Source organism: Panthera leo, chromosome E2 (assembly GCF_018350215.1).
Source record: "Panthera leo isolate Ple1 chromosome E2, P.leo_Ple1_pat1.1, whole genome shotgun sequence".
Classification (NCBI taxonomy): Eukaryota; Metazoa; Chordata; class Mammalia; order Carnivora; family Felidae; genus Panthera; species Panthera leo.
This window is the reverse complement of record NC_056693.1, coordinates 42,934,267-42,960,524: the sequence shown is the minus strand read 5'-3', so window position 1 is coordinate 42,960,524 and position 26,258 is coordinate 42,934,267. Positions and strand designations below refer to the sequence as shown.

Below are 26,258 nucleotides of genomic sequence, written 5' to 3'. Positions count from 1 at the left end.
TGTTAGGTAGAGGCTTGAACACTACTCTAGGAGACGGGAGTGTCTGCCAATTACAAATTGACTTTTTAATGTGCTTGGACTGCTGTGCTCTTTACTGAACTACCAATATGTCAGTGTTTTTTCATAATTCAATCCTGCAGTGTGAGTAATGCCTTCCTCATGTGGAACTCGGAGTGCATTACAGATATGTCATTTAACTTTTTTTTAAAGTTTATTTATTTTGAGAGAGAGAGAGCATGCGTGTGAGAGCGGGGGTTGGGGAGAGAGAGAGAGGGAGAGAGAGAATCCCAAGTAGGGTCCACACCATCAGTGCAGAGCCCGATGCGGGGCTCGAACTCACCCAACTGTGAGATCGTGACATGAGCCGAAACCGGACACTTAACCAATGGAGCCACCCAGATGCCCCTAACGTTTTTTTAAAGATAAAATTAATTCATATCCTGTTGAATGCTCTTGTAGTACCCTCTTTGCCTTTATAATGCTTTTCTCAAATTATAATGACATATTTATGTGATGATTTGTCTTCTCGCTCCTGCTAAACTGTAAACTCTATGCAAACAGAAACTATCTGGTTTGTTCACCAATATAACCTGTGCGTTGCCTTGGCCTGGCCAATAGTACGTAATTAAAATAAGTATTTATTAATGAATCAATGTGCATAAATTACAGGTGTCATTTTATATATGAGCATCTGAAACACAGACTGTGATTAGCTAAGCTAATGTCGTAATCTGTTTTAAAACTAGGTTGAGGCCCCATCTCACTTAATAACTAGGGTCCTGGCCTCACCCCTGGCCACAGTACTTTATTTTAGCATATTTTATATGAAGATATAATTACTAGAAAAACTCATCCACAGAAAAAGCTGGCCTCTTGATACTGGCCCTTTGGAATGTTTGAAGGGTCAGAGATCTGTGGCAGTCTGTAGAGGCATCTCAGAGGAAGAAGGAGTGCCCTAAGGATACACAGCTTGGGATGGCTGCTTGCACTGGGGAACTGCAGGTGTAAGGCTGGTTCCAGGGAAAGACGGGGGTGGGCACTGAGTGAAGGCTTCTCGCTCTTGTGGTGTTCCAGGTCTTGTTGCCCAACCTGTACAGCTACGGCCACAAACTGTTACACATCATTTCTCACTTAGAACCATCATTAACTTTATTTGCCTAAAGCAATACACAAGAATTCTTTTTGAACCCTCCCTTCCTTAGTATGAGTTGTTCATGAGTGGTAAGGACTTACTTACCTAATACCTGAAGCTCAGTAGCTTGTCCAGTTTGGCATTGGTTAGTGGAAAGTGCCATCTTCAGATACCCTCAGCAAGTGCTGAGACTGACTAGATCATTGGGCCTTGAAGTTAATTCATCAGAAAACGTACTCTCTTGGCTCCAGCCGTTGTCTCTGTACTGTTGATATCTCCAAAAGTAAGCTGACAAGGTTTTATGTTGTTTTTAAGGAAAGAGACTTTTAGTTCACATGTATCCATTTTGTTTGATTATGAACCTGAATCTTCAAGATGTGAACAGGTCGTTCTATGCTCTTAGAAACAACAACTTCTGATTAAAAATTGAGGTATAATTTACTTAGAAGTAATGCACAGATCTTAAGTATTCAGTTTGATGAGTTGTTACCAGTTGCATCACCATGTAAGTACAGTGCAACAAGAATGTAGAATATTTCCATCACTCGAAAATGTTTCCTTATGCCCCTTTCCAGTCAGTCCCATACCCCTACCACCACCAATACCTTCTGCTATCACTATAAATAAAGTTCACCTGTTCCTATACTTCAGATTAGTGGAATCCTACAGTATGGGGTGTTGTGTTTTGTTTTGTTTTGTTTTTGGTGTGTATGTCTGGAATCTTTCACTATACGTATTTTTTAGATTCATACCTGTTGTTGCATGTATTCATAGTCCATTCATTTTTATTTCTTTACTATATTGTATTGAATGATTCTACCATAACTTGTTTATCCGGTCTCCTATTGATAAACATTTGGATTTGTTTCCAGTTTGGGGCTATAATGAATAATGCTACTGTGAGCATTTTATTTTTATTTTATTTTTTAATGTTTATTTATTTTTGAGAGACCGCGAGCATGAGTGGGGGAGGTGCAGAGACAGGGGGTACAGAGGATCCAAAGCGGGCTCTGTGCTGACAACTGGGAGCCTGATGCAGGGCCTGAATTCGCGAACCGTGAGATCATGACCTGAGCCGAAGTCAGATGCTCAACCTACTGAGCCACCCAGGTGCCCTTACTGTGAACATTTTATGTAAGTTTTTGTGGACATGCGTTTTTGTTTTCTTGGGCAAATATCTACAAGTGGAATTGCTATGTTATTGGGTTAATATATGCAGGGTTGTTTTAATGTTTATTTATTTATCTTTGAGAGTAGGGAAAGGGCAGAGAGAGGGAGCGGGAAAGAGAATCCCAAGCAGGTTCTGCACGGTCAGCACAGATCCGGACCCGGGGCTTGATCTCAAGAGATGGAGATTATGACCTGAGCCAAAATCAAGGGTCAGCTGTCAGCACGGAGCCTGACATAGGGCTCAAACGCATGAAACTATGAGATCATGAGCTGAAATCAAGAGTCAGATGCTCAACCAAGCCACCTGGGCACCTCCCAACACTATTTCTTTAAGAGTTTCTTTTTAGGGCACCTGGGTGCCTCTCTGCCCCTCCCCTGCTCGTGCTCTCTTTCAAACTAAATAAACTTAAAAAAATTTTTTTAAAGAGTTTCTTTTCCCCGTTGAATTGATTTAATACTTCAGTTGAAGATCAGTTGACTGCATTTGTGTGGCTTGCAGGGTAAATATAGTATTACAAGGCAGTAACTTTGTCTATAGAAATCCCTAATGGCTCTTTTTGAAGCCTGGTGCTGAAAAGTAGAAAGGTAAAATGTGGAAGCAAACCAAGTGTCCCTGGTCAGATGAATGGATAAACAAAAAATGTAGTGTATACATAAAATGGAATATTATTCAGCCTTAAATAAGGAAGGAAATTCTGACACACCCTACAACATGGGTGAACCTTGAGGACATGATACTAAGTGAAATAAGCCAGTCACAAAGGTACAAGTATTATGTGATCGCACTTATAGAGAATCAAACTCATAGAGATAAAGTAGAATGATGGTTGCTGAAGGTTGGAGGAGATAGGATGTTCTTGTGTAATGGATCTAGAGTTTCACTTTTACAAGGTAAAAAGAGTTCTGTGGGTGGTGGTTGGTGGTGATGGTTGTGCAACAATGTGAATGTTATTAATGCGGCTGACCCATACGTTTAAAAATGGTTAAGATGGCAAATTTTATGTTGATGTGTATTTTGCCACAATTAAACATTTTTAAAACCTAACGATATACGTACAGAATAGTTCTTAGGACATGTGATTCCTACTGTGTATTAGGATGACAAGGCTGTCTAAATTCTATAATGAATGTAAGCTGCTTAATAGGAGTATAGTATCTAAAGGAAGAAGGTCAGACAGAGTATGCTCAGGATATGGCATTTAGTTCTGGGGGCCCCATTTCAGGGGGATGTTGGCAAACCAGAGATTGGGCAGGCCAGAGCGACCTTGGCTATTCTTTTGATAGAGAGTATGAGGAAGGCCCGAGGGAATTAGAGTTCTGTCTGTAAAGGAGTGTATCAGTAAGCTTTTGCTATATAACAAACAACCTCAAAATTCAGTAGCTTAAGACAAATATTATGTCTCATGATTCTTTTTCCTCCCCAGCTTTATTGAAATATAATTGACATATAACATTGGGTAAGGTAAAGGTTTACAGTGTATTAATCCGGTTTTCTTATGATTTTGGGGGAGGTCTGGATGGTTCTGGGTTAGGTGGTCTCAGCTGGAACTGGATGACGTGAGATGATCTCACTCATATAACTGGCGTTTGGCTCAGTGCCAGGTGGGGCAGTGAGGATGACTTTGGTCACATGTCTCTTGTGATCTAGCAGGATGGCCTAGGCTTGTTCACATGGTGATGGTCCCAGAGAACCCACGAGCAGTGTAAGAGAGCAAGCCTCCATGCATAAGTACTTTTCAAACATCTTGTGTCATTTTGCTAATTTCCCATTGGCCAGAGCAAATGGCATGGCTAAGTCCAGAGTCACTGTGGGAGGTGATTGACTATCTGATGGCATGAAAACAGAAAAGGGAGTTATTGTGGCCATTTTGCAAACAACCTACCACCACCTATGAAGTTTAGAGGAAACATGACAGTTTGATTAGAAACATCACAGATAGTTCCACAGTGTAGAAGACCAAGGACTTCAAGTCCATCCACAGAAGAGTTTTTGGACTAAAATGGCCACAGAACAGAATCAGGCCACTAATAAAGGGAAGGTCTTGTCATTGGATGGGTTGGACAGGCTGTGTGACCTCTTGTCTTTCTGACCAACTTGGACCTGTTACATCATCTCTTCCAGGAAGCCTTTCCTGCTTGCATACCACCTGTGGCCCCTGTTGTTAATGATGGCTGTTCTCCATGTGACACACAGATTTGTTGCTCTACCTGTTGTAATGAATAACAAATGTGTTTACATGCCTGTCTAGTCCATGAAATGGAGTTCCTTAGGGTGATTCACCATTTTAGTACCAATGTCTGTGGGAAATTGTGTTCCATCCTCAGGTTGCCTCCTGGTGGTCATTTGACTGTGGCAACTCCAGCCATAGAATCTTAGACTTAAAGCTGAAAGGAAGGAGAAGGAGGGGGGAAAGTGCCTGTCAATGGAGATTACCTCCTTACCTCCCTTAAAGAATGTTCTCAGAAGCTCAACCAAACTGTATCTTCATCCTATATTTATCTTCTTTCATGCGTCTTTTTTGCAGGAGAGGCTGGGAAATACAGGTTTTAGTTCTGCATGTCGCATCTAGTAGTAAAGTATTCATAGGCACCTACTGCCCAGGGTCTGACTCCTACTCAAGCTGCCTAATCGATGAATGACCTCTCTGACATTATGCAGGTAACACCAGAATTCCCAGAATCTGTGACTCCTCAAACAATGAGGTAGAATGGTTTTTAATCATAATCCTGACTATCTTCATGATTAAATTCTGTCATTTGAAGCTCCTAGCTTCATAACTCATGGGATAGGGCAGGGGTCAGCAAATCTTTTCTATTAAGTGCCAGATGGTAAATATTTTCAATTTTGTGGGCCATATGCTCACTGTTGCACCTACTTTGCTGTTATATTACAAAAGTAGCCATAGATAAAGGAATGGATATGACTTGTGTTCCAGAACTTACAAAAACAGGGGTAAGACTGGATTTGGCCTACCCCTATGGTGGGGAATGAGTCTCTTCCTATGATTTTGCAGAAGCTGTGGCTCCATGGACCAGGCATACAGAAGGTAAGATGATATCCCACCAGTCTGGGAAGAGCAGAATCCACAAATCCCAGCTTCTGCACAAGTTTCAACAAGTCAGGCCTTTCGGGTTCCCTGTTTCTCTAAATGACACTACAACTTGTCATTTATGCTTAGAACTTCGGTGTCATTTTTAGGGTGTCACATTTATTTATTTATTTATTTATTTATTTATTTATTAAAATATAGTTTACATATCAGTAAATTTACCCCTTTTAAGTATACAGTTCTGTGAGTTTTGGCATGCACACAGTCATGTAACTAACAACCTTGTCAAGATAGAGAACAGTTCCTTTACCACCTACCCCCCAAAATTCCCTGTAGCCCTTTGCAGTTGACTCATTACCTTTGGCAATCACTATTTTCTGTCCCTGTTTGCTTTTTCTGTAATGTCATGTAAAAGGAATCACACAGTATAGAGCCTCCTGAGTCTGGCATCTTTTAGTTAGCATAATGCACTGGAGATTCATTTTGTCATTGAGTCCATTAGTAGTTTGCTCTTTTGCGTTACTGAGTAGTATTCCATTGCCTGATACACTACTATTTGTTTATCCATTAACCACCAGTTGAAGGACATTTGTGCTGGTTCTAAGTTTAGGCAGTTACAAATAAAACTAGTGTTAAACATTAGAAGATAGACATTCACATACGGGTTTTTGTGTAAAAATCAGTTTTGTTTTTCTTGGTAAAAACCCAGAAGTGGGGCTACTAGGTTATATGATAAGTGTATATTTAACTTCGTAAGATGACAAACTGTTTCCAAAGTGGCTCTACCATTTTTCATTTTCACCAAGAATGAACAGTTGCTTTATGGCCTTGCCAGTATTTGATACCAGGTTTTCTGATTTTTAGACATTTTAGTAGGTGCGTAGTTGTATTAAATAAGTTTTAATTTGCATTTTTTTTACACAAAAATTTTTAACGTTTACTCACTTTTGACAGAGAGACAGAGACAGAGTGTGAGTGGGGGAGGAGCAGAGAGAGAAGGAGACACAGAATCCAAAGCTCGAACTCCAAGCTCTGAGCTATCAGCACAGAGCCCAACATGGGGCTCAAACTCACAGATGGCGAGATCATGACCTGAGCCGAAGTCGGACACTTAACTGACCAAGCCACCCAGGAGCCCCTAATTTGCATTTCTAATTAATGCAGTCTAATAACTAACTACTATTGATATGGTGGATTATAATAATTCATTTTATTTTATTTTTATTTTTTATTTATTTATTTATTTATTTGTTTGTTTATTTATTTATTTTAAATGGTAGATGTCTTTTAATGTTTATTTTTGAGAGAGAGAAAGAGAGAGCACACATGAGTGGGGCAGGGGACAGAGAGAGAGGGAGACAGAGGATCTGAAGCAGGCTCTGTGCTGACAGCACAGCCAGATGTGGGGCTTGAACTCACAAACTGTGAGATCATGACCTGAGTTGAAGTTGGATGCTTAACCCACTGAGCCACTCAGGCGCCCCTGTAGTAATTGATTTTAGAATGTTGAACCAGCCATACATTCCTGGGATTAAATTCTCTTAGTCATGCTAAGACTCTGATCTCCTTGAGGTACTTCCCATTGGCTGGACCCAGAAAGTCCAAACTCAGGTTAGTGCTTGGTGCCACCAGCTCTGGCTCCTACACACTTTTCTGACTTATTGGCCCCAAAATTGGGGTGTTTTGTTGTTGTTGTTTTTTTTAATCTTTTTATCTCCACAGCCTCCCTGTTAGGCCCTCAGTAAAGGTGTGATGTATGAACAGATCAATATTGGTTTGAGTGGGGGATCTGAGGCAAGCACTTGCCAATCCAGGCAACAGAATGGACTTTCCTGGCTCATACTTCTTACAAAAGAATGAAAGATTTATTCCACACATATAAAACCTCTGTTTTTACAGAGGCTCAGAGAAGCTAAGTAATCTGCCCAGGGCTTCACAGCTGGTTGTGGCAGCTCTAACATACACAGCCAGCTGCAGAGCCTTGGAAAAGTTGTCTAGCCTCTTTGAGCTTCTGTATCCTCATCTGCAAAATGGGATTGTGTGGACTTAGATGTACTATATGTTATACTAAACATTGTTTGGCCTATTGCATTTCACTGCATATTAGCTCAGAATATTATCTTCGTAGTCCTACACAGCTTTTGAAAAGGAGACATCTAAGTCAGTCATAGAAATCTTTTTAAAAATTATGGATGTATGGGGCTTCCTGGCTGGCTCAGTTGGAAGAGCATGTGACCCTTGATCACAGGATTGTGAGTTCAAACCCCACGTTGGGTGTAGAGGTTACTTAAAAAAGAAAAGTTGGTTCGTTGAAAAGATCAACAAAATTGACACACTTTTAAAAATTAAATTAGGGGCACCGGGTGGTTCAGTCTATTGAGCGTCTGACTTCAGCTCAGGTCATGATCTCGCAGTTCCTGAGTTTGAACCCCGCATTGGGCTCTGGGCTGACAGCTTGGAGCCTGGAGCCTGGAGTTTGGAGCCTGCTTCAGATTCTGTGTCTCCCTTTCTCTCTGCCCCTCTCCCACTCATATTCTCTCTCTCTCTCTCTCAAGATAAATAAACGTTAAAAATTTTTTAAATTAAATTAAATTTTTAAAAATGGTGTATACAGTGACTTACTATTATAGGCCCTGTAATAAATGCTTTACAAATATTAACTCGTTTAATCCTTAACTCCCCTATGAGGTAGATACAATTATCCCCATTTTACAGATGAGGAAACAGAAGCATAGAATGATTAAGAATTAAGAAACCTATCTGAGGTTACCTAGCTGGTAAGTGGTAGAGTCAAAACTTGAGCCAGGCAAGTTGGCTTTAGATTCCATGCCTCTAATCTCTGTGCTATCTTCCCCATAGCCTTGTGAAGGTGTATATAGCCAGTCCTGTCCCAACCAGTGTGTGGTGATTGGAATGCATGTGAGCTAGGTAGGGTTGAGTTTGTGGAGATCTTTGGAGAATGCAAAAGGTCTACATATATACAAGAAAGTTAGGGGCTGGGAGTAGGGAAATTTTAGGGGTTAGAAAAGGGTAGTCACTGAAATAAAAAAGGGAAACCAGCTCTACCTGCTTGAACAGGAAATACCTAGTATCAAGCCTGCCTAGCTTCATGCCATCTGGCTTCCTCAGAGGCCAGCTGATGCCCCTTTATGGGTGTTGATGAAGCTGCCCTTTAAGTCATTGTAGTAAAACAGAGGTTATTAAAATGTCTTCTAATCCATTCTGTTCTTTTAAACCACCCATGCAAACATACATCCACATATAACTACAGCATGAAGGAATGAAGTGGGAGAGAGGAGCAAGTGTGCCCTGGGCATGAATTTTGAGAGAACGTGGACGTCTTTGCTTATAGTGGCTGTGTTTCACTCCTCTGGCCCTTATAGCTGTTGGTAATTAATGACCCATAAAATTTATGCAGAACCTTACTTGTCTAGTGCTACAGATTTGACACTCAGGCTCCCAGAATATCCATGATCTGAAAGTAGCAAAACAACAACAACAACAACAACAAAAACAATAACAAACTGCAAATGCAGAAGGTGACCAAAATAGCTGAAGAGGAGAAGTCCAGGACATGATAATTATAGAAAATACTATGTGACTTACCTGTTTCTAACTAGAAAGGAAGCCTCTAAGGGCAGAATTAATCAGCAAAGAGGAAAGAGACATAGCTGAGAGTCCACAGACATTATTCATCATTATTAGAAAGAAAGATGATTAAGATAAAACCCAGTGGTAGAGTACAGGAGGCAAGCCAAGATCCACAGCCCCAGAGGATAGAGACAGGAGCACAGGAAGCTGACTGGGGTCTAGAGTTAGCCCCAGTCATGCTTGTTTCAGTGGTTCACAGAGGCACAGGTGTCCTTCGGGTAGGGTCAAGCAGTATAGGATGCTGTATTGGATAATACCAGCCAACCAACCCCTAAGATAGACATGTAGTTTACATAGTACATTTGTATCTATACTAGAAGCAAAAGAACTGAAATGAAATTAAGAAAACAATTCCATTTACAATAGCATCAAACAAAATTAAATACTTAGAAAAAAATTTAACCAAAAAGTGTGTTACTCTCTAAAAACTATAGAATATCATTAAAAAAGAAATTAAAGACCTAAGTAAATGGAAAAGCATACCATGTTCATGGATCAGAAAACCTAATATTATGATGACAGCGTTCCCCAAATTGATCTACAGATTCAAAACAATCTCTACCAAAATCCCAGATTGAACCTAAATTTTATAGGAAAATGCAAAGGACCCAGAATAGCAAGAACAATATTGAAAAAGAACAAAGTTGGAAGACTCACACTGACTTCAGAACTTACTGTAAAGCTAAAGTAATCAAGACAGGGTGGTACTAGCATAAGCACAGACAAATTGAGCAGTGAAATAAAATTGAGAGTCTGTAAATAAACCCATACATTTATGGTCAACTGTTTTTCAACAAAGATATCAGAGTCATTCAGGGGAAAGAATAGTCTCTTCAACAAGTGGTACGGAATAACCACGTGAGGAAGAATAAAGTTGGACCCCCCCCCCCCCCATACCTCCCAAATCCTCCATCCCCGCTATCTCCTGCCACTAATTTACTTTCTGTCTTCATGGATTGCCTGTTCTGAACATTTTCTATAAATGGAATCACAATAAATGGCCTTCTGTGACTAGCATCTTTCACTTAGCATAATGAAGGTTCATCCTTGTTGTAATTTGTATCAGTAGTTCATTACTTTTTGTGGTTGAAGAATACTACATTGCATGGATATACCACATTTTGTTTACCTATTCAGCAGTTGATAGACATTGGGTGTCAACTTTTTGGCTATTAAGAAAGATTGTCCTATGCACATTCATGTACAAGTTTTTGTGAGATGATACGCTTTTAATATGATATAAAAGGGTCCAAATAAACAACTGTTCTCCACTATTTAATTTTCCCAGAAAGAAAAGACATACTCTTCATCAGTTACTCTGAAGCCATTTTTGTGATTTTGAGTAACTGTCTCCCCAACTTTTAGTTGATTTATACCTGACAATTTTGCAGAGTGTTCTTCTTACTCTGTTATTTAAGTATGTGTTTTGAAACCCATTTCTCTTTGAGATAATCTTTGAAAGTGACCCTGTACAAAGCTAGACCTGTCTGAAGATTTCTGGATCATGCAGGACCTTATAAGTCATACTGAAGAATCTGGACTTTGTGAAGTGTTTTGTTTGTTTGTTTGTTTGTTTGTTTGTTTGTTTTAAGGATCTATTTTATTTTATTTTATTTATTATTATTATTATTTTTAGAGAATGCAAATGGGTGAGAGGGACAGAGGGAGAGAGAGAGAATCTTAAGCAGGCTCCACACTGAGCTTGGAGCCTGACGAGGGGCTCAGTCCCACAACCCTGGGATCATGACCTGAGCCAAAATCAAGAGTCGGACACTCAACCGACTGAGCTACCCAGGCAGGTGCTATTTAAGAATCTGGACTTTATAGAGGCGCCTGGGTGGCTCAGTCGGTTAAGCTTCCGACTTCGGCTCAGGTCATGATCTCACGGTTCGTGAGTTCGAGCCCCGCGTCCGGCTCTGTGCTGACAGCTCAGAGCCTGGACCCTGCTTCGGCTTCTGTGTCTCCCTCTCTCTCTCTACCCCTCCTCATCTCGTGCTCACTCTCTCTCGCTCTCTCTCTCTCTCTCTCTCAAAAGTAAATAAAAAACTTTTTTTAAAGAATCCGGACTTTATAGTGAGTCCAGTGAGAAGTCAAAAAAGGTTTAAAAAGGAAGGAAGTGATGTGATCCCATTTGCATTTTAGAAAGATCTCTTTACAATATGAGGATTAGATGAAGGAAGGAAAGGATGGAAGGAAGAGAGATAAAGTAGAACGGTTGTTGCAGTCATCCAGGTGAGCGGTACTCGGGGCTAGACTAGGGCAGTGACAGAGGTGATAACAATGAAGGGATGGATTTAAGAGATAATAAAGAGATAGGATCAATAAAACTTGATGAGTTACTTGTACGGGTAAGAGCTCTAATAGAGAAGTTACGGATGATGGCCAGCTTTCTGGGCTAAAGAATTGAGTTGATGATAGTAACATTCCATAAGAGAGAATATGGAAAGAAAATGTTTGAGTGAGGGTTTATGATAATTATTAAATGCTGACCATATATACTTGGCTAGGCACTTAAAACTGGACCTCATTTGGGGCACCTGAGTGGCTCAGTCAGTTGAGCGTCTGTCTTTGGCTCAGAGTGTGATCTCATAGTTGGTGGATTTGAGCCCCACATCAGGCTCTGTGCTGATAGCTCAGAGCCTGGGGCCTGCTTTGGATTCTATGTCTCCTGCTCTCTGCCCCTCCCCCACTCACACTCTGTCTCTCAAAAATGAATAAATGTTTAAAAACAATTTAAAAAAAAACTTGACCTCATTTAATCTTCAGAAGACCCTGGGAGCTAAATAGCATTAGGCCTGTTTTACCCATGAAAAGAGTTGCATAAGAACTGGTGAAGCCAGAATTTGAACTCAGGTATCTCTCAAGCCTTCACTTCAGGTGCTCCCACCATCTCACTTTACTCTTTCTGTTCAGATTTAGTCATGTGGGTGTGTGGGTTATGGAAACTATAGAACATCAGTGTATATTCAGGAGTAGAATATGTGGGTGTGAAACTCTGGAGGGAAATCTGGGCTTATTCTGCAGATTTGGGAGTCCCTGGTATACCGATAAAGCTTTGGACATGAGTGGAAAGAGTATGTGGAACAAGAAGAAAAGAAGACACCTATGACTTGAACCTCAAAAACCTCAGCATTGAAGGTGCTGGGAACCCCAAAAGTGGCACTCAGAAATGACCAGAAAGGTGGGAGGATGTTGTGGATGGGGAGGGAAGAGATGTATATCCCTAGTACTTGGAGTTACTAAAGGAACACCATGTCTCCTTTAAACTGTGAATAGGTTGGGGCATCTGGGTAGCTCAGTCGGTTAAGCGTCTGACTCTTGGTTTTGGCTTGGGTCATGATCTCTTGGTTCATGGGTTTGAGCCCCCCATTGGGCTCTGCGCTGACAGTACAGAGTCTGCTTGGGATTCTCTCTGCCACTCCCCGCTTGCTCTCTCTCTCTCTCTCTCTCTCTCTCTCCCTCTCTCTCAAAATAAATAAATAAACTTAAAAAAAAAAACTGAAAATAGGTGGACTCTGATCTGTGAGGAGATGCAAATGAAGCAGTGTTATTGTGGATTAAAGTAGAACAGCAAAGTTGTGTGTTTGGATAAAACTTCTTAAAATTTAGGATTTGTGGTGAGCAAGATCAGTGGTAAGGTTTTTAAAAGATAGTTGGAAGACTAAGGGAACGTAAAGTGTTTATAAAATTATTATTTAAAATGGTACAGCCCCAGTGGGAAACAGTATGGTGGTTCCTCAAAAACTTAAAAATCTACCGTATGATCTAGCAATTCTACTTCGGGGTATAAATGCAAAGGAATTGAAAGCAGCATCTTGAAGAGGTATTTGAACACCCATGTTCATAGCCGCGTTATCTGTTGTAGCTAAAATACAGAAGCAACCCAAGTGTCTGAACAGATGAATGGATAAGTAAAATGTGGTATATACATATGGAATGGAATATTATTTGAATTTAAAAGGGGAGGAAGTTCTGACACATGATAAAACATGGATGAACTTTGAGGACATTATGCTAAGTGAAATAAGCCAATCACAAAAAAACAAACACTATGACTCCCCTTCTATGAGGTACCTAGCATAGTCAGAGTCATAGAGACAGAAAGTAGAATGGTTAGAGCACCTGGCTGCTGTCAGTAGAGCATATGACTCTTGATCTTGGGGTAATAGGGTCTTGGGTTTGAAGCCCATGTTGGGTGTACAGACTACTTAAAAAAAAAAAAAATACATATATATATATATATATATATATATATATATATATATATACACACACACACACACACACACACACACACACACACACACACACAGTGACTAGGGAGAGGGACTGGAAAGAGGAGTTACTGTTTAATGAGTATAGAGTTTCAGTTTTGCAAGATGAAAAGTTTTGGAGGTAGGTGGTGGTGATGGTTGCACAATATGAATGTATCACTGAACCTGTACACTTAAAAATAGTTAAGATGGGGCACCTGGGGGACTCAGTAAATTAAGTGTCTGACTCTTGATCTCAGCTCAGGTTATGATCTCAGGGTTGTGAGTTCAAGCCCCGTGTTGGGCTCTGCACTGGGTGTGGAGCCTACTTAAATTAAAATTTGGAGCACCTGGGTGGCTCAGTCAGTTGAATATCCAACTCTTGGTTTTGTCTCAGGTCATGATCGTGCAGTTTGTGGGTTCGAGCCCCATGTTGGGCTCTGCACTGACAGAGCGGAACCTGCTTGGGATTCTCTCTCCATCTCTGTCCCTCCCCTGCTCGTTCTCCGTCTTATTCTTCCTCTCTCTCTGTGTCAAAATAAATAAACATTTAAAAAGTTAAAATTTTAAAATTTTTAAAAAATTTTAAAAAAATTTTAAAAATTTTAAAAACATTTAAAAAGTTAAAAATTTTAAAATTTTAAGGGGTGCCTGGGTGGCTTAGTTGTGTTAGCATCCAACTTGATTTCAGCTCAGGTCATGATCTCATAGTCATGAGATCGAGCCCCTTGTGGGGCTCCCCACTGAGCATGGAGCCTGCTTAAGATTCTCTCCCCCCCCCCCCCCCCCCGGCCCTACTCCACTCCCCAACTTGTGCTCGCTCTCTCTCTCTCTCTCTCTAAAAAAAAAAAAAAGTTTAAGATTGTAAATTTTATGTGTATTTTACCACACACAAAAAAAGAATTTAATTTACTATGAAAAGAAAATGACAGTGACACAGCTTCATCCCTTTATATGAACTCAGTGGGTATGGAGTTACCATTGACCTAACACACAGCCAGAGAGGGTACTACTGGTTTAGCAGAGGGGCTGCTGTATGGGGAAACCTGATACCCTAAGCACACCTAAATCTCATCTTGGTTTCCAAGAAGACTTTTGTCTGTTTTTTATTTCATTTAATAACCCTTGTGATCAGAAGGAAAAATTCCACAGTAAGACATACTCATTGTATAAAATTTGGCAATGTTTGAAAAACAAAATTCATCCATAATCTCATAATTTGAGTAATCATTATTAAATTCAGGTGTATTCTGGTCCTTCTAGTGTCATGTGTGAAATATATTTACAGATAATATTATAGATATCCTTATATGTTTTCATTCATATATATTTATTTTTTTCTGTGCTTTAAAAAAATGGATATCATACTTCACATATTGTTTTGTTTTCCCTCTTTTCAGTGAACATATGGTGATGTCTTGCAGGTCATTGAGGGCTTTCTATCCCCTTGGTTTTCAGTGACTGCATAGTGTTATTTATCTTACCCATTACTGTAATTCAGCATCTAGATTGTTTCCCAGTTTTTCACCTATCATAGCCAATGTTGGAGTGAATATCCTTATACAAAAAATACCATTTTAAACTTCCTGTTACTGTTATTGCCAGTTTGGTAGTTGAAAAAAAAATTTTTGTTTGTTTCTAGTGAACGTTCTCTATGCTTGCTACCATAAACTTGTAAATTATAATCTGCACAGCACTTAGGTAGTTCTCTTCCAACTTGTATTGGTTTTTGTTTCCCACTCCTCTTTTCCTTTTTCTAATCTAGTATCATAGAATCATGAACTTTTACAGTTAAGGCCCTGATAGTTAAATGATTGGACCAGAGTCACACAAAACATTAAGTAACAGAACAGAGATTTAACCCAGCTTTACTCATTTTTCATTTTTCTTCCTTTCAGTAGATGTATATTACTAATATCCTTAAGTCTCCATGGGAAAAGCTTTTGCAGCTTTTCATTTTGGAGTAGTACTTCACTTGTGCTTTTGTGGCAGAGAACTTGTTGCTTCCAAATAAGTCCAGAAGGTAGCCTCGGCTGAGTATGCCATCCACTAATAGCCAGTATAATGCTTGCTCTTCCAGGAGCCATGTTTGACCAGGACTGTGGGAAGGTCGTATTCATGCTGGAGGCTCTTGTGAGGAGATGAGTTGGTGAACAGAGAAGCCGGCATGAAGATGCTCCCAGGAGTGGGCGTGTTTGGGACCGGCAGCTCTGCCCGGGTTCTGGTCCCACTGCTGAGGGCAGAAGGGTTCACCGTGGAGGCCCTGTGGGGGAAGACTGAGGAGGAAGCAAAGCAGCTTGCCGAGGAGATGAACATCACCTTCTACACCAGCCGGACCGATGATGTCTTGCTGCATCAAGACGTGGATCTTGTGTGCATCAATATCCCCCCTCCACTCACCCGGCAAATATCTGTGAAGGCTCTAGGTACGGATAGTCAGACGATAGCAAGGGTAGGATGTATCTCCTTCTGGGTGGTGTCTTGTGTGTCACTGTTCTCCTCTTGTGCCTATGTGGTCCTTCTTGGGCTTTGGTCTGCAGGTAATGGTACTCTGGGACAACATTCACCCTTAGAGCCGTCCTGGGGAGGGCACACTGGGGGTGTTACAGCTGTGGAAAGAAATGCTCCAGGCTTACCTACCTCCCATAAGTAACTCCCTGAGCAAAAATTAAGCATATGCCAAGAGTTGTCTTGTCACAGGGACCAGAGATCATTACATTACATTTCATGCAATGTAAAGTTGGCCTGTTTGAAGTCGGAGTTCAAAGACTTGGGCAATGGGAAATTGTGACTGATGTATTTGTTCTTCCATTTCCGTGGCACGTAGCACCTCAGAAAGGATGGAGAGGAGGGTGTAACGAGGCTGCCATTTCCCATGTTTTGTCAGTCCTTCACTAGATTGAGTGCACACCCTTCCTGCCACATTTTGCAATCTTGTGTTCCAGAAGTCAGGAAGGCCCTCGGACAGTGCTGGGCTTCCCTGACAGGATCCACAGGACAGCCAGCTCACATGTCTGCCCCCTTGGGAAGCACAAGGCAGTATAGGGCTTGCTGAGTTGTTCTCCTGCAATTCCTGTTGGGCATATCTTCCCAGTCAACTCTGGGCAACCTTTTCTCTTTTTCTAATGTAAATCAGAATCTAATTTAGTAAGAAAACAAGCCAGTAAATAGTCATCCAGCATGTTTGTTGTTGTTGTTGTTGTTGTTGTTGTTGTTTGGTGTTTGTTTTTTTAATGCCTTCTAGGTGCCAGGCACTGTCCTGATGTCATTCAGGACATTCAAAGCAGTGTTGGATCAAAGCCCTCCCTGCCTTCAGATTTCACAGTTCAGTTGGAGAGACTAGAGATAACACACATTACAAAGTAAATGAGACAATTCAGGTAGCATATAATTAATTGACAGAGAAATTATTTAATGAAGGTGATAGGAGCAAAATATTTCTCTGATGCAGTCAGAGATCTCTGGGCCCAGAAACTGGTATGCCACTAGGCTTGACCACTCCTCCTGGACACTACCATGATGGAGAGTCCAAGCCACTGCTACTTGTTTCCCTTGTTCTGAGGAGAAGAGGATGTCGGTCACCTCTTGCCTAATGCATTGGTAAGGATAAACGTTCATTGGAGTGAATAAGAACATGAGTGTCTGGTTGTTGATTTGGGGGCATGTACATTTTGGCCAAAAATTGTAGATGGTTTGTCTTTTCCAGAGAGCACTCTAAGGATGTGTGACACTGGAGCTATCCACTGGACACTAGATTCTTAGGAGGGCAAGTAATGGCTTTCAGATTGAGTTTAGAAGTAGGCCTATGCCAACACTTTAACAGAAGGCTAGTTCAGGGGGATCAAGCTATTGTGGTCACTTGACTTCCTGCCATCCCTGTGACATGAATACAGGCTGGTGATGCCAGGTGTATCCAGAGGCAGAGTTCTAGAGGCTCTAAGTCTGCTTATATATTAGGGTTCTCACAGAGACCATTGCCAAGCTGTGTAGGAAGAAAGAGGAAATCCCAAGTTCTTTGGCTACAAGCCTGCTGTTTTCTGGTTCCTGGTATAGGAAAGCACCAGACTTTGGATCTTTTAATACAAATAGGAAGGACAGGAATGACCAGAGGCTTCTGGAATCTTATGTCCCAGCCCTCAGTGAAGCAGGGTCATCTGTCTTCTCACTGCATCTATGCTGTCAGGAGGAAGAGGGTGTGAATGAGTCCTTGGTCTGTTCTTATAGACACACAGTCCCAGGGTCAAGTTGGTGGGACTGGGAGAGCCATGTCAGCTGGACCTGCCTTGAGGCACTGCTCACTCAAACCCCAAAGGAGTCACTGAGCATATTGTGACCATGAAGTTCACTTCCTGTGAACAAAGAGGTGCTCTGGGGCACTTCACTCCTGGGTAATCTGGAGAATATGAGCTGGAGAAAGGATTGCAGCTTGAAATTTGTTCCCCCTCCAAAAAATCTGAGCTAATAAGCACTCAGCATTCATGCTTTTCCCACTCCCTGGAGACAAAAATCAGTTCCCAGCTTCTCTGATCCCTCCTTTGGCTTCCTAGCAGGAATGCTAGATAACTTTAAAAAAAATTTTTTTTTAATGTTTATTTATTTCTGAGGAGACAGAGACAGAATGTGAGGGGGTTAGGGGCAGAAAGAGAGGGAGACACAGAATCCGAAGCAGGCTCCAGGCTCTGAGCTGTTAGCACAGAGCCCGACACGGGGCTCGAATTCACGAGCTGTGAGATCATGACCTGAGCTGAAGTTGGACATAACCGGCTGAGCCACCCAGGTACCCCAGGAATGCTAGATAACTTAAATATGTCTTTCAAGATAACCCAGGTCCTCCTAAAGTTAAAGACCCTGTGCGGCTGGCCTTGCAGGAGCCTGTTTAACTTAAGATGGCCTTTAGCTTCCCTACTGATAATACTACTGAGTCTTAAGTTAAAAAGCATCCCCGTTGTTTGGGCTCAAAATGGGAGGTCTCTCCCCTTTCCCTGACCTCTCATGACATGGAACAGAAATTTCCTTATCCTGGTTTTACCATCACCAAACTCCCAGGAGCCACAAAAGTCCTTTTCCCCCCTGCCCACCTCCTTTCTGCCCCATGCTGCAGTGTCCACCCCAATTCCTACAGTGAATAGTTACAGCAGGTAGTTTCTGGGTTGGCCAGAGCTACAGCCCTCAGATGAGGTGTTAGTGTCTGAGAATCTAATTTCCTCATTACTTTCCTGGTCAGCTCTATGTGTTCTGCACTCAGGTGGCCAAATTGTCACCCAGTATGGTGATTCTCCAGTCCCTAATCCTAAAATCTCACATGTGTAAGGAAGCATTAGAGATTCTCCGAGAGCAGATCGTGATAACAGTCAGGGGCTATTCTCCCTGAAGGGCCCCCTCCTGCGAGACCCCAGTGTAAGGACCTCTTCCCTTGGTTTGGCACCCACTACTTCTTTGGAGGTATTAACATAGGGAACCACCCCAAGCTCTCAGGAGTATCCCAGGTATTGTTGTCTTGTGACTGCTCATACCCTCATGAGCTTTCATCTTAAAACATCTTAAAAATATTGATCCTTTCTGCTTCCTAAAACAGAAGCTGCCCAGTTCTAGCTCTCTTCGGGGCTTTTTCTAAGGCTTTTTTTGCTCTCTTAGTCCATCCCACCTATAGTATACTCGGAACAGGCATGAGAGCATAAGGGTTAATTTTACTTTCTTTCCCTTCCTACCAGAGCCAAACATTTTCTGGCCTTTTGACTACACCAAATTGTTGGATCAGTGTTTTTAGAGAACAATCTTTGGGAAATCTTAGAGCCCTTTCTGCAATTGCAACTGAGAGTACAGAGCCCATCCCCTAGAGTATAGATTAAATACTTTTGCCCAAAGCTGGTGATCTACTAAATGTATGAAGGTACACAAGCATGTCCTCTCTCCAGCCCATGTGTATTAGGCAGTGTTCTTCAGAGAAACAGAACCAATGAGGGTATATATAGAGAGAAAGGAATTTATTTTAAAGAATCCTCTCTTGATTGTAGGAGTTGACAAATTTGAAATCTACAGGGTAGGACAACAGGATGGAAATTCCAACAAGAGTTGATGTTGCAAACTTGAGTCTGAAGACAGAATTCCTTCCTCTCCATGGAACCCCAGTCTTTTTTCTTGAGGCCTTCAACTGATTAGATAAAGTCCACCCACATTGTGGAGAATGATCTGATGTACTCAAAATATACTGGTTTAAATGCTAATCACATCTAGGGGCTCCCGGGTGGTTCATTTGGTTAAGCATCTGACTTCAGCTCAGTTCATGATCTCATGGTTCGTGAGATTGAGTCCTGCATCGGGTGAGCTTGAGCCCTGCTTTGGGTGAACACAAGCCCTGCTTCTCTCTCTCTCCCTCCCTCTCCCCCTTGTGGGTTTTTCTCTCTCTCCTTCTTTCTCCACCTTCACTCACCTGTGCCATCTCTCTCTCTCAGTTAAAAAAAAATAAAATAGGGGCACCTGCGTGGCTCAGTTAGTTGAGCATCTGGCTTTCCCTCAGGTCATGATCTCACAATTCATAAATTGGAGCCCCGCGTCGGGCTCTGTGCTGATGGCTCCGAACCTGGAGCCTGCTTTGGATTCTGTGTCTCCCTCTCGCTCTCTGCCTCTCTCTCTCTTTCTCTCAAAAAATAAACATTAAAGAAGTTTTTAAATAAATGCTATTCACATCTAAAAAATACCTTCATAGCAATGTCCAGACTGGTATTTGATGGACACCACAGCCTTGCTGGGTTGGCACATAAAATTACAGATTTTTTAAAAAAATTTTAATGTTTATTTATTTTTGAGAGAGAGACAGAGCGTGAGTGGGGGAGGGGCAGAGAGAGAGGGAGACACAGAATCTGAAGTGGGCTCCAGGCTCCAAGCTGTCAGCACAGAGCCTGACACGGGACTCAAACTCACCAGCTGTGAGATCATGACCTGAGCGGAAGTTGGTCGCTCAACCGACTGAGCCATCCAGGCACCCCATAAAATTACATATTATACCTCCTCTCTTTACTTGCCATTCCTGGTTTGCACCTTCTACCTCTACTCCTTTCATTTTCCCTTAAGAATTTACTCTTCATTCTGCAGTCTATAGCTTGTTCTCCAGTCCCAGTCACCAGGTACCATTTTTATCCAAGCTGTTGCCTTTCCTCTTGTCCCAGGCCACCATCTGATACAGGAGGCTTTTCCGAGTTCATTTGCCTTCAAGAAAATATTTTTTCCTTCATTGTAAATCCCTTGGAACTTTGAGACTTCTTGGTGTGTTTTATTCTCAGGTATTGGGAAGAATGTGGTTTGTGAGAAGGCAGCAACTTCGGTGGATGCATTCCGGATGGTGACAGCCTCGCGCTACTACCCACAGCTGATGAGTCTGGTGGGGAATGTGCTGCGCTTTCTGCCTGCCTTTGTGCGCATGAAGCAGCTGATCGCGGAGCACTACGTGGGCGCGGTAATGATCTGCGATGCGCGCATCTACTCAGGCAGCCTGCTCAGCCCCAACTATGGCTGGATCTGCGACGAGCTTATGGGTGGTGGGGGCCTGCACACCATGGGCACCTACATCGTGGACCTGCTGACCCACCTGACTGGCCGGAGAGCTGAGAAGGTGCATGGGCTGCTCAAGACCTTTGTGAGGCAGAATGCAGCCATCCGTGGCATCCGACATGTCACCAGTGATGACTTCTGCTTCTTCCAGATGCTCATGGGTGGAGGCGTGTGCAGCACGGTAACACTTAACTTCAACATGCCAGGTGCCTTTGTGCACGAGGTCATGGTGGTGGGCTCTGCAGGACGCCTTGTTGCCAGAGGAGCTGACCTCTATGGGCAAAAGAACTCTGCCACACAAGAGGAGCTGCTCCTGAGGGACTCACTGGCTGTGGGTGCAGGGCTGCCCGAGCAGGGGCCCCAGGATGTTCCACTGCTCTACCTGAAGGGCATGGTCTACATGGTGCAGGCCCTGCGCCAGTCCTTCCAGGGGCAGGGGGACCGCCGCACGTGGGACCACATCCCTGTTTCCATGGCCGCCTCGTTCGAGGATGGGCTGTACATGCAGAGTGTGGTGGATGCCATCAAAAGGTCGAGCAGATCCGGGGAGTGGGAGGCCGTGGAGGTGATGACGGAAGAACCTGACGCCAACCAGAACCTATGCGAAGCTCTCCAACGGAATAACCTCTGAGCCTGCACATGGGCTCCCTGCCATGGGGCAGAAGGGATGGGGAGGGACCAGAAGGATGAGACAGGAGGTCTTGGCCATTGCACACATAGTGTATTTCATTTCATGAGTCAACTTGGGCAGGGTCCAGGTGAAGCCCAAGGTGGCCTTGGGAAAACACCCCCTCCAATGCTCAGACTTGGAGGGTGGTGGTATAGCTGAGGGCTAGCAGCTCCCACAGTGTAGCCAAGTAGAGCTGCCCCCAGGTCTCTGCATAGTCATGCTGGTGAGCAGAGCCAGCAAAAGCTTGACTTGGAGGCTGCTTCAGCCTATTTGTGGCCCTAACTAGGTGAGAAAGCACAGCAAGGACCCAGCTTGGCTGATTCCTCAGGCCTGAGGGAAAACGACAAGAAGCCTTGTTTTCATGCCCTTCCTGGGCTAGAGCATCTCAGGAATGGTGAGGGCAGCAAGCTATCCCTCAGGGATCCGTACCTGCCCTCCTTCCCATATGCCCAGGCCTTTCCAGCCTCCAGGCTGCCCCTTCCCTGGCAGGGAGGAATGGGTTCTTCATTGGGTGAGCTCTCAGGGGCTATTGACCTGGGGCAAAGGGTCCCTGATTTGGTGGAGAGGAGACAGGGAGAGTTCTGGAATATCTGATAAATATTAATAAATCAGAAAGTCTGACACTATGGCAGTTGGTTGTTGGTTGTTTGGTAAGTTCGGTTTCTTTAATAATGAGAGGCTTGTTTATTGTAGTTTGTTTATATTTTTTCTCTCCTTGTGGCCACAGCAGATCTGGCCTGCCCTGGATCCATCATGGTCTGGTGGGCATATTCCCTTGTGACAGAATCCCAGGAGTCCTCCAAGGAAAAGTCTTTTCTCAGGGAACAAGACTCAAGACTTCCTTAACCTCAAGACTTCCCTGACCTGGTAGGCAGGTGAGGGAGATAGGGAGAGTTTAAGGCCTTCCTGGGCTGGAGGTCAGGAAGAGTTCTGTTCCTACAACCATGGATTTGGCTCCGGGAAACCCTGGGAGAGGGGAGGTAAGAAGTGGTCCCGGGGAGCCTGGATGCACTGCCCTTGGAGTAGGTACAGCCTAACGCTGCCTGACCTAGATAGCCAGTCACCAACCATGCTTTTTATTAACTATTCTACACTGGGACTGCCTTTTAACGAAGTCAGTCAGAGCTGAGGTGGGTCGGGGGGTCGGGGAAGTGGACACACACCCCCCCTTCGTTTCCTCTGCCAGCCTGCCAGGATTAAGCCTAGACGGAACTCTTCCCTTCTCTAAACTTCACTCTCTCTGCCTTGCCCTGGGCTCCTTGCCAGAGAGAGAAAGGCTCAGGGAAATCTCCCTCTTCTTCTTGGCACCCTTTCTAGAAGTCACTAGGCCTATTTTCCTGTGTGTGGTCCTGATAAAACTTTGTCCTTGTGAGCTAAAATAACAGTGACTAGTGCTGGGGAGTGTGCTTACTGAATGCTCCTCGCCCGGAGACACTTCACACATATTTCATTTGATATCCAAACCACTCTGTGAGGTCCTACTATTAATATTCTCATTATTCAGATCATGAAACTGAGGCAGAGAGGGGCAAAGTTACTTGCCTCCTATAAGTTAAAAGTGATGGAGCCAAGGAGGAGCATGGTCAGGGTCATCTGACTACAGAGACTGACCCTGACCTACTCTTTCCCCAGCACTTAAAGATCTCAGAGACTGAGTGCCCAGACATTGCCCCTCCCCGCTCAGGTCCTGCCCTCCAGGTTACTGCCTTCTCTGTGCAGCAGAAATCTGTCTGCCCTCAACTAGGAGAAGGAAGGACTACAGAGAGCCCTGCGAGGCAGGATGCTGGTAGAGTTCAGAGAGGCTGTTCCCTTCCTCCTGACTCCAGGTCAGTCCCTCTGAGTGTTACTAGGAAGATGGGATCCCTCCTAAATTGGGGGATTTACTAAGAAAGCTCATGCACCTTTCCCAGTTGTACCTGACTCAGGTTTACTGCCCCACAGTGGCACTTCTTAGGTTTTATAGGGCTCTACAACGAACCCGTTGTTGACAAAGACAGGTTCCCAGAAGTCCTAGGGCAGAGTGCAGTGGGCTTGGTGCACAGCTACTTTTGTGAGGGCCCTGGGGTCCTCTGTTGGTACTCGCTAGAGCCTAGATCCATGGCCATCCTTCAGACATCTTTACCATTATAAATTTCTTGGGTTGGTCCTGGGGAGGAGATGTACCTTAAAATGGCCCAGGTGCCTGTGGCCTAGGAAGTCAGCAGGGTTCTGGCCCTCAGGATGGACTGTGCCTACACATGGATTCAGGCTTGTCCTGCACCGCCCCCTCCTGGAGGAAAGCAGCATCACCTCCCAGGTCCTGTTTCCTAAATTTCAGGATCTTTTTGGAGTCAGAGTGAATGAAGTTTTTCCAGCCTTCTGAAAATGGTTTGTTTTTCCTCTCTCTGACAACAACCAGAAAATAACTTACTTTTTTTTTTTTTTTTTTTTGCTTTTATTTGCATTTATTTTATGCAGAATTTACTCCCAGGCCATAAGTTTTGTTTCTTCAGTTTCTTCTGGCGTACCTTTTTTTTCTGTGCAACTTCCTCTTCTGGTTTAGGAACAATCTGTTTTTTGTTTTTGTTTTTCAGTAAGGATCATCTCAGTGTGGCAGGGAGAGCTCATGTATGGATTAATCTGACCACGAGCCCTGTAAGTTCTATGCCACATCTTGGGGGCTTTGTTCACCTGGATGTGCTCAATGACCAGAGAATCTACATCTAAACCTTTAAGTTCAGCATTACTCTCTGCATTTTTAAGCATGTGCAATAAAAATTCAGCACTTTTTTTGGCCACCAACCCTGTGTCCAGCCCCACTGTTTGGCCTGGATACAGCTACCAACTCCACCATTGTAGCGATGGAATGGCACACACTGCTTCTGCAAAGTGACATCTTTCAGATACTTGGTGGCTTTTCGGATATATATACCCTTGATTACCTGGGAAGTTTCACATGTGTTCTTAAAGTGAACACAAAGATTTGAACCTTTTGTTGGCATGATTTTGTCGGGTTTTCCAGGTCAAGTGAATAGCGAACCATTTTCAGAGATCACCTCAGGCTGCTTACAGGAAGAGCCAGAAAAGAACTTTCAAAATACTTTTTGCTTATTTCTCAACCCCCCAACCGAATGTAGGCCTCATACTCACTCAGACAATCAGCAGTCTCCTCACCTCCCTGTCCCCGGTCTCCCTTCCTCATTCTACCCTTCTCACTGCTGCCCACATGACCTCTCCAAAATATCAGGCCAAGATCCCTCCTTGCCGGCACCCCTTCTCATCACTCCCAGACTTGCCTAACCTGGTCTCCTGATGTCCATGCCTCTGCTTCAGCCATGCTAAATGGCCCTCCTGAGTGAGGCTGACTTCTATACTAGCAAGGCTTTGTGTCTGGTGTATCCCCTGCTTGGAAGGCCACCCAAATCTCCTTCAAGAGTCAGCTGAAGGGCTGCCTCTTCATTGCTTTCCTAGGCAAAACAGCAGTCCCAACGCCCACACCCACCTCAAGGTCCCACAGCCTTGGTCCTCTGCTCTTCTGTGGTACCTGTCTCCTTGCACCCTACTCAGCATTTCCCCCTTAGATTGAGCTTCTAGGAACAATAGTAGTTACTTGTTCTTTCTGTGGCTATTGTCACCCACCCTGCTTTAGGAAAACCTATCAGGTAATAGACCTGCAAATATAGATCAGTTCTTTGCTGGTTACTGAGTATTTCCTGTGCCACCTGTTGGAAGAGAGGAACAGAGTTTCCTTGTCAGTGCTGGCCTGGGTCAGGCCTTAGCCAGAGTTTTCAGGTCCACAAATCTACAGGGTTCAGGAAAGGGTGCTGCCTCCCTGGTGCCCAGGGTGTGATTTCGTGCAAGGCCACTTCTCTCCAGGTCTCTCCTCCCTCAGCCATAAAGTGAGGCAGTCAACTCAGTTATGTGAAGAGTCCTTTACCTCTGAGAAATTCCAAAGAATCCATGCTCATCCCTATGGACAAGATTTGGTCTGCATGGTCCCTGTGGACAGTATCTTCTGGGGTGGTCCAGTCACTAACCAGGGAAACGTATGGGCAAAAATGTCCTGACACCATGACTTGCCCTATAGTCTTGCCACCAGGCCAGTGAGCTTCCAAGTGATTCCTAAACATAGAAGCAGCCTGGGATGATGTGCATTTTCTTCCTACTTCTATCTGGGCTTGCCCACCCTATCCCTTCCAATGACCTTGCCAAACCAGTATTCGAGGGGCCCTGCACATGGTTCTGGACTTTGGATGGCCTCAGCCTTTCAGATCCTGACCTGCCCTCTGCAACTTCCTCAGCTCCCCACCTCGGTCTCCTTATCTTTGTGTCTTTTATGGGGGCTCTCCACTAGATGGGTGCAATGCAATGATGTATGCCCTTGGGGAGTTCACAACCTAGTTCCAAGAGCAGGTCTAACCCACAACGGCAGTAACATGTAAATGCTATGACATAGGGCAACATTGGGTGCTGCCTGGCTCAGCACGAAGTAAAGTGCCCAAGTCTTCAAGGTAAGAGTGCACTAGTCAGGTGGAGGGGTAAAGGAATGAAGGCACTTTAGGCAGGAGAAGGCCCATGTGCAGAGTGAAAGTAAGAAAGTTGTGGCTGGTCAGGGACTTATAGAAGCCACTGAAAAGTTATGTTTTGTTTTGTTTTTTAAGTTTATATATTTTGAGAGAGAGAGCAGGGGAGGGGCAAAGAGAGAGGTAGAATTCCCAGCAGGCTCCGCACTATCAGCATGGAGCCTGATGGGCTCGAACTCCCAAACCGCAAGATCAACCACGAGATCATAACCTGAGCTGAAA

At 43.6% G+C, this 26,258-nt stretch overlaps 1 protein-coding gene across 9 annotated transcripts in view; it reads left to right on the top strand.

Annotated features, from left to right (window-relative positions):
* The window catches only part of GFOD2 (glucose-fructose oxidoreductase domain containing 2), a 36,760-nt gene extending 12,505 nt beyond the window's left edge, over positions 1 to 24,255 (top strand). For 2 of the 9 annotated variants that reach the window (XM_042918458.1, XM_042918461.1), the window contains exons 2-5: positions 15,337 to 15,682; positions 20,537 to 21,431; positions 22,202 to 22,349; positions 24,048 to 24,255. In XM_042918458.1, coding sequence (XP_042774392.1) covers positions 15,424 to 15,682; positions 20,537 to 21,431; positions 22,202 to 22,337 — 1,290 coding nt within the window. In that variant the 5' untranslated portion in view covers positions 15,337 to 15,423 and the 3' untranslated portion in view covers positions 22,338 to 22,349; positions 24,048 to 24,255. Of the gene's footprint in view, positions 1 to 4,883; positions 4,962 to 15,336; positions 15,683 to 20,536; positions 22,101 to 22,201; positions 22,350 to 24,047 lie in introns of those variants that run through there. The other 7 variants (XM_042918460.1, XM_042918457.1, XM_042918456.1 and 4 more) reach the window with 7 other exon arrangements.
* Positions 24,256 to 26,258: the final 2,003 nt, after the last annotated feature.